At 38.3% G+C, this 9,136-nt stretch overlaps 1 protein-coding gene across 1 annotated transcript in view; it reads left to right on the forward strand.

The window, feature by feature from the left end:
• LRRIQ3 (leucine-rich repeats and IQ motif containing 3) overlaps nt 1–8,304 on the forward strand; it is a 77,382-nt gene extending 69,078 nt beyond the window's left edge. Inside the window, exons 6-7 of the mRNA XM_006775914.2 lie at nt 2,929–3,652; nt 8,112–8,304. Of these exons, the coding sequence (XP_006775977.1) occupies nt 2,929–3,652; nt 8,112–8,259 (872 nt within the window). The 3' untranslated portion in view covers nt 8,260–8,304. The remainder of the gene's footprint in view (nt 1–2,928; nt 3,653–8,111) is intronic.
• The last annotated feature ends 832 nt before the right edge of the window (nt 8,305–9,136 follow it).

Raw genomic sequence — 9,136 nt, forward strand, 5'->3', positions numbered from 1 at the left:
CATTGCCCAGGCGATTGGAGGAAGCCAAGCTTCCCTCCTGTCCCGAGCCAGCTGTGGCCTCTGCTCATGGCAACAAAGTTTCAATTATAGAAGACAAATAAATCCCAGATACCTGCTTCCATCCAGTCTTCGGCCTCTATCCTATATAGTAACAGGGTAATATACAAACTGACCCTAACAGCAGAATGACTGGCAATGACTGGTAACTATGACACACACTGACCACCAGGGGGCAGATGCTCAATGCAAGAGCTGTCCCCTGGTGGTCAGTGCGCTCTGCCCAGCCACAAGCCAGGCTGATGGCTGCCAAATACAGCAGTGGTGGTGGGAGCCTCTGCTGCCTCAGCAGCAGCGCTAAGGATGTCCAACTGCAGCTTAGGCCTGCTCCTCGCTGGCAAGTGGACATCCCTTGAGGGCTCCTGGGCTGCTAGAGGGATGTCTGACTGCCAGCTTAGGCCCAATCCCTCAGGGAGGGGGACTAAGCCAGCAGGTGGTCATCCACCGAGGAGTCCCAGACTGCGTAAGGGCACAGGCCGGGCAGAGGGACCCGCCAAGTGCACAAATTTTTGTGCACTGGCCCTCTAGTGTATATATATGTATGTATGTATGTATATATCCTATGTAATAAAAGGCTAATATGCAAATCGACCTAACAGCTGAACAACCGGTTACTATGATGCGCGCTGACGAGCAGGGGGCAGGCACTCAACACAGGAGCTGTCCCTGGTGGTCATTGCACTCCCACGGGGGAGTGCCACTCAACCAGAAGCCCTGAGCTGGGCTCACGGCTGGTAAGTGCAGCAGCAGTAGCAGGAGCGTCTCCCGCCTCCACAGCAGTGCTAAGGATGTCCTACAGTCGGACATCCCCCAAAGGGTCCTGGACTGTGAGAGAGCACAGGCCAGGCTAAGGCCCCTCCCCCCCTCTGCACCAAGTGCACGTATTTTGTGCACCAGGCCTCTAATTATATATATATATATATATATTCTTTCAAAAATATACCAGAAATATAATAAGTAAAATGTTTGAGTTTTGTGAGTCACTCTAACAAATTAATTGAACCCAAGGAGGGGGTCAATAGAACTGCCAATCTATAGTTGATTGATCATCATAACCTGGAATTGCAATTGGCACCAAAAGCAGGGTGCACAGTCTTGTAGGACTGAATCCCTTAACCTGTAGTGTCTGACCATATCTCCAAGTTGATAGTGTCAGAATTGAGTTGAATTCTAAGACACCCAGTTGGATTCAGAGCACTGCATGGTTTTGTGGGAAAACCATCCCACCCCTACACAAATTGTATTTGGTGACCAGAACCTTTAGTTACTTATTACTCTTGTATTTTCTATACCTGATCTTTTACTCTTAGCCAGCTTTTCCATGCCAAAGTTCACATATAAAATCAAATTACACTAAACACTGCTATTTCTAGATAATTGCTCCAGACCACATCCTATTTACTATAGATCTGAAACTCTGGCTTTGTTCCTCTGTGTCTCTAGTGATTTGCTTTGGGCCCAAACTCTTTTTAATATGCTTTTATTGATTTTGGAGAGAGAGGAAGGGAGAGGGGGAGAGAGATAAAAACATCAGTGATCATCGATTGGCTGCCTCCTGCACACCTCTACTAGGGATCGAGCCCATAACCTAAGCATGTGCCCTGACCAGGGACCAGTGACCTCTTGGTTCATGAGTCGGTGCTCAACCACTGAGTCACACCAGGCTGTCTTGGGCCCAAACTCTTAACACTTATTTGTGGATACTTTAGCCTTATATCCTTTTTTACTTGCTAAGACTTGGTTCTCTATTTAGCTCTAAACACTGCTTCCTTTTCTGATGTTGACATTCCTGTGGCCTCTATTGAAAATCTTACCTGTTCTCTTTTTTCCCACTTCCTGCCCAGACCACAGGCCCTGCCAGTCTTCATGGCAACCTTAACTTTCATAAAACCTCCACCATCAGATTTGATATATAAAGATTTTACAAGAATCTATTAGAAAAGATAAAATACTTATAGAGTATAATTAGCAAGATATAATTTTAATAGAGTCAAACATGAAAACATCTGTTCCTAAGATTAATCAATAGAACTTTTTAACCAGTATTTGCCACTAAATTCATCAGTAGGCTTGTCAGAAAATATTACATTAGTTAGGTTTGCTATGATACAGATAGACCCAGAAATTTTTATGAACTCAAATATAATTGCCATTTATTTCTGGTTTCCATAGAGTGTGAGTTAGATAATCCTTATCAGTGAGTAGTTTTTCAAGCAATAATTCAGAGAACCAGGGTCCTCCCACCTTGTGTAACTACCATCTTCGAGGACCTTATCTCTGTGCGGTGGATCAGAAGAATAAAGAAGGAGGAGGCACATCTGTTTCTAAATATCCGTGGACCAGAAATGATACATATTACTTCTGCCACACTCTATTGGAAGGCGCTTGGTCTCATGGTCACAATCATAACAAAGGAAGCTGAGATATTTGTTTCCTTTGTGTGTCCCGTGAAGAGAAAAACAACACTGTTGGCAGCTATTAGTCTCTACCAGAGTTAAGAAAAACAAGGTAAAACAGATAGAGAGTTCTTTGCAAATATGAGATAACTATATGTAAAAATAATATGTATAATTAAGTATAAGATACTGCTATTGAGTCAGTGCAAGTTAAATAATTGAAAAAAGATAATGCAGGAAACACAGGAATCAGTGCATTTCTGTGTTAAAATGTTTCAACAGTGATTTTCTTTCTAAAATCACTATTGACTCATAAATTGAAAAGGAACATTAGTTTGGAAAAATACTTCTTAATATAAATAAATAATAGGTTCTTGTGAATTTCATTAATGTATCTTTCAAGACAATTGAGACTGAAAATAAACTGTGGTTAACACTTATATCATGCATTATATTTGTCTGCTTTCTGATGTAGGTCAGGAGTCTGAAGATGAAATGGAGGATGAAGAATTGCATGCCAGTTTTAGGATATCAGTATTCAAACTACCCATACATTCTTCAGATTCATTGAAGGATATAGTATTGAAAAAGAAAGAACAAGCTTCTATTCCTACATATACACAGCCACTTTCTACTACTCATCAAAAACCAGTAATTACCAAACCACACGTGCTGTTGGAGAAGAAAGCAAGAAAAGAGTTTTTTATGATACACAGAACTGGTATAAAGCTCAAAACACTTTATGATATTGATGAATATCACTTAGAACAAAAGAAGCAGGAAAGCCACAAGAAAAATGGAATAGCGATAACCATGGCAAAAACTGCCCAAGAAAAAGTCAACTTAAGTGTTCAAGAAATGTTACAGAAGAAAAAACGGGCTGTTCAAAAACAAATGGCAGAAGATAACAGGGCAATTCGGGATGGTTTGCACCAACTTTGGCAGGCCAGATCCAACTACCTTGAAAAAGTTAGAGAGAGGAGAGCTTTGTTTCTAGAAGGAAAAGACCAAAAAGCTAGAGACCGTTTATTAATTCAAAACTTAAATAATGAGCTCATTATTTGGGACAGAGGTGTAAATAAAATGAGGACATTGAAGAAGAACAACGATCTCTTAAAAGAGAAACATCTGATAGTTCAGGAAAAACGAGAAACAGAAAGACTTCAAAAGGAGTTACGTAAATACATGAAGGAACTTAGGTAGGTGCAGTTTTGATATGTGTTTAAGTCAATTTCATGTGAATACTGCATACTAAATGTTGAGATCTATTAAATAGTACTTTATAACATGATATATTATACTTTGGGAAACAGAAACAACCAAAAATGACAAGTATGTCCTAATATATTACTAAAGATGAGATAGTAAAACAGTATCTTCAGATTTTGTGGTATATCAAAATACAAATCAGTATAAGAAAAATATAATCAGCTTAGTTTATCACTGCAAATTGAATGTCTGGCCATCGTTAATTTGTAGAAGATGCAGAGTTAAGAACTTCCTACTGTATCTTAACTGAATTATCTTCTCTTATAAACTGCCGCAAAGATATTATCTTTGAAAGCACACAAGAATAAGACAATACAGAGTTGTCCTGAAAGGTATTATTGAGTTTTATTTATAAACATTCTCAAATAAAGCTGGAGTATCAACATGTAGAAAGGAGCTGAGACTCAAAAAAGTTGTCTGTCTAGAGACTTCAGTTTTCAATTCTTTTTCATTTTCTTTCCGGTTCAAATACTTGACCTAAAAGCATTCTGATCAATCTCAGTAACTAGTGAAGTCATTACTGAGACAGTACCTTCCTATTCTTGCTGTTGAGTGAGGGAACATGAAAGAAGAAAGGGGAAGCATAAATCTCTAGTTTAGAAAATTTACAAAATGCCCACAGGGACATTTAAGAATGAATTAAAAAGAGACTTTGAAATTAAAAAACTTTTGTACCAGGTACAAGCTGGTCATAAGTTTTCCAAAATATTCTTGTCCATACTTTAAAAAAAGTTATGACACTGCTCAGGGCAGAACAGCATGGTGTCCACTGTGAAGTTGAGTATCAACTAGCAAGAATTTGTGGCACATAAGGCAGTTATCCAATTACATCATCTCTGCTTGTTCTTATTTTGGTCATCAATTGACCTCCTCCACTACCCTCTTCATTAACTGTGGTCTTATCTTGATTTATAAAGCTTTCCTTCATCCAACTTCTATAATTACAGTTCACTTCCAAATTCATAAGAACAACACTCTCAGTTGCTTAACCTAAATACTCTTGAACCCCCAAACCTTTAAACTCATTTCCAAAGACATGACAAAACCCCTCTCATCACTTGGAACTGCTTTACCTCTTAAATTTGAAACTCTTGTATACTTATTTATGTCTAAAATCTTTTATTTTTTAACTCTTCCTTTACTTTCACCACATATATTCCTCAAAGACAGGCCTTGCATATTTTTATTAAGTTTGAGTCCCAAGTATTGTATAGGACTTTTATGGTATTGTAAAATATAATTAATTTCATAATTTTATTTTCCATTATTTGATCCTGGTATACTATCTAATTATAATCAATTATTGTGTTTCTCTTCAATTCTTTTAAATAGTTGGTTTTTAAAAAAAAAACATTTTTTCCACAGTTTATAATTATTATCTGTAGGATGGCTATTTCAATACATTTTTTAGACTTAATTACAGGTGCAAAGTCCCTTTTGCCATGACTTTTACTCAGCTACATGTCCAGACAAGACTATTATCCAAGCTCCAGACACAATAGTTACAGCTGATTTTCAGTGAGTGGTCGTTAAATTCTAGGAATTCCTCTAAAGATTTTCAATGTATTAAGTCATTTACTTCTTACTAAATCCATTGAGATGAATTGTCCATTCTTAAAGATGAAGAAAATGGTGCAGAGCTTAAAATAACTTTTCAAAAATTGCACAATCAATAAGTTCTAGATCTGGGACTCTAACCCAAACAGAATGGCTTCACTTCCTGTACTCTTAACCACAAGCCATTGCTTCTCTCTGTTCAACTCTCTTCCCATCGCCACATGGATAGCCAGGCTTTTTAAACCCAATTTTACAAAAACAGAACCCTAATCTTTTTCCTTATCTAGTTGTTCTCCTATATTTTCTGTCCTGATGAATGCCACTGTTATCTACCCAGTAAAAGCAATGATTAAATTTCAGGCACTCCTCTAAGGATTTTAAATGTGTTAATTCATTTAGTCCTTTACTGAATTCTGAGTTGGATTACTCCCCTTTGAAGATGAAGAAAATGAGGTAGAGGGAATGTGAAGAACTTGTCCAAAGCCACTTGGTAATTACTTTTTAGACTTTATAGACTTAGGCTTCTTTTTCACTTCCCAAGTCTAGATTTTGAGTTCCCTTAAACATATATAAAGAACACGATGATCTATATAAGTCTGTTTTTCCTGGGCTTATCTGCTCTACTGTTCCTACCAGAACTGTCTGACCCTCACAAATAGAGTGCTGCCACTTCTCGGGGATGCCAAGCTGTGCTACCCGCTGTGCTTTTATTTTAGCACTGAAGCCTGTCTTATCTTTCCTCTGCTAGTTTTCACCATGTTTCACTGTCTTGTTGCATAGTGCTTTCATTATGGTACTACAGCATTTTATTTATATACTAGCGGCCTGTTGCACGAAAAGATTTGTTCAATAGGCCTTCCCTTCCCTGGGCTGCCCGCACCGGTTTTCCTCCAGCACCCGATATCCAGGCCTTCGCTCTGGCCAGAGCCACCTTCAGCACCTTCACTACTCTTCTTTGCACCTATGTATGCAAATTAACCGCCATCTTTGTTGGCGGTTAATTTGCATATCTTGCTGATTAGCCAATGGGAGGCATAGCGAAGGTACAATCAATTACCCTGTTTGTCTATTATTAGATTAGATTTAAAAACCTTTATTTCTCTTTACTTTTTATAAGCTTCTCATAGTTATGTCATATTATATGTATCTTTATAGAATTTAGGGAATATGACAAACATTATAATACACTAGAGGCCCGATGCATGAAATTCATGCATGGGGTAGGGTCCCCGCAGCCCAGCCTGCACTCTCTCCTATCTGGGATCCCTCTCACAATCCTGGACCACTTGTTCCTAATCGCTCATCTGCCTGCCTGCCTGGTTGTCCCTCACTGCCCCCCGCCGCTTGCTGGCGTGATCGCCCCTCATTGCCTCTGTGTGCCGGCCTGATTACCTCTAACTGTTCCCCCTGCTGGCCTGGTCGCCCCCAACTGCCCCTCTGCTGGCCTAGTCACCCTTCACTGACCCTCTACCACTCTAATTACCCACAACTTCCCCCCCGCTGGCCTGGTTGCCCCCAACTGTACCCCCCCCACCCCACCAGCTTCGTTGGCCCACACAGCCTACTTGTTCAGTCATTTGGTTGTCCCTTACTAACCCTCCTGACAGCCTGGTCGCCCCATGCAACCTGCTCTTCAGTCATTTGGTTGTACCTAACTAACCCCGCTGCTGGCCTGGTTGTAGGCAGCCATCTTGTGAGGGTGTGAAGGTTAATTTGCATATTACCTCTTTATTATATAGGATAACTCTTAAATGAATGAGGAGGGGTGAATGAGTTAATCTAAGGTCCATGACATTTCCAGGTTTGACAGTGTAACCTGCTTCATCTTTCTCTAACTTAGAGTCTGTATTATTCTGCTAGGGCTACTATAACAAAATACTACAGACTGTGTGGTTTAAACAGAAGTTTATTTTTTTTACAATTTTAGAGGCAGGAAGTGCAAGATCAATATGTTAACAGGTTTGGTTACTCCTCAGACCTCTCTCCTTGGCTTGTGTCCTCACATGGCCTCTGTCCTGTGTGTGCACATCCTTGGTGTCTCTTCATCTTCTCATATTGGATTAGAGCTCACCCATATGATCTAATTTAAATTTAATTACCTCTTAAAGGACCTATTCTACAAATACAGTTGCATTCTAAGGTACTGGGAGTTAGGACTTCAACGTATGGGTTTGGAGGGGACACAGTTCAGTTAATAACAGAGTCCTATACAATGGAATACTATTCTGATATAAAAAAGAAGGAGCTCTTATTTTTTTGTGGTGTCATGGATGGAAAGCATTATGTTAGGTGAAATAAGCCAGTCAGAGAATGAAGTACCATATGATTTTACTTATATGTGGAATCTAATGAGCAAAATGAACTAACAAACAAAATAGAAACAGATTCAAGAGAAAAGGCTGACAGATATCAGAGTGAAGAGGGTTGCGGGGCTGGGTGAAACAAGTGAAGAGAGTAAGCAAAAAGAAAACTGAAAAAAACAAAACAACAACGACAACAAAACCAGACTCCTGGAAGTTTAGATTTAGTGAGACTTGAGTAAAAGTTCTGCAAATCATGTCATAATCTGGTTTAGATGCTTCTTTAGGAATCTAAGCCATAGTTTGTATGGATTTTGTTATAGCCAATAGAACTATTAAAAATAATAGCCTAAAATAAATATTAGTGAATGTTATAATAAAATTCTATGCAATAAGTGAAGTTCTGTCCTTTTTTCCTATTTGTATATGTCTATTTTTAATATATGTAATTATCATTAAATATCTGACTAAATGTTATGATTTTAGTAATTTGAAAGTACCTCACTCCATAATCTTTAATTTTCTCTCTTAGGACTAGAGAAAGCTTTAAAAGACACTCTGAAGAAAAATTTGTTTATGATATGATTGCCTTTCAGAAAGCTTGTGAAAGATTACAAGAGGCTAAAGCAAAAATTGAAAGTGTGAAAACAAAGGTGGCTGTTAAAACTCCCAGAAAATGACAGAATGAACCAATACCAGAGCATATCCAATGGTCTTTTTGAAATATAGCCATTATTTTCAATTAAAGGACTTTAAAATAATATTATGAAAGAAGAAATACAAGATAGATTTGTATATAAATCTTCTTAAAATATAAAGAGCAATTAAAATGTTCCTCTTACTAATCATAATTTAACTTAAATCAAGTTGATTTGGCACCTCAAATGTTCCATATATATCCAGATCTCCAAGGAACAATTAAAAGTGATTTCCTTTATAGCAGGAAATATTGCAAAAGGTGTTGCTTATATTGTTTCATATCCTAGTATAACAAAGCTATTTTCAGTTTTTCTGACACTCTTATCCTAGTTATTTCAGTCCTAACTGCTGGCTTTTAATAAGACACTGTATACTTTTATTAATTTCATTACCCTGCTTTCATATATTATATTTTTCATTTTACAAAAACAATATCTGAATTTTTTTTCAAAATAAAGTTTTCACCACTGTATCAATGACTCATGTTTTTATAAAAATTCAGGAAATTTAAAATATAAAAGAGAAGTTAAACATTGCTATTAACTTTCTTAGATATTATAAAATTTTGTATATGTATTTTAGGTGTTTTCCTTTGCACATATGGGATGAAAAGAAAGTGGGAGAGGACACATATAATTATGCTAGAGGCCCAGTGGATGAAATTAGTGCACTGGGAGAGGATGGGGGGGGTGGTTCCCTCAGACCAGCCTGTGACCTCTCACAGTCCGGGTGCCCTTGGGAGATATCCGCCTGCTGGCTTAGGCCCGCTTCTGTGGAGCAGGCCTAAGCCAGCAGTCAGACATGCCTCTCACAGTCCAGGACCCTTCTCTCCTTACCGCCCACCACCCACCTGCTCAT

This window comes from Myotis davidii, unplaced genomic scaffold, assembly GCF_000327345.1.
Source record: "Myotis davidii unplaced genomic scaffold, ASM32734v1 scaffold128, whole genome shotgun sequence".
Lineage (NCBI taxonomy): Eukaryota > Metazoa > Chordata > Mammalia > Chiroptera > Vespertilionidae > Myotis > Myotis davidii.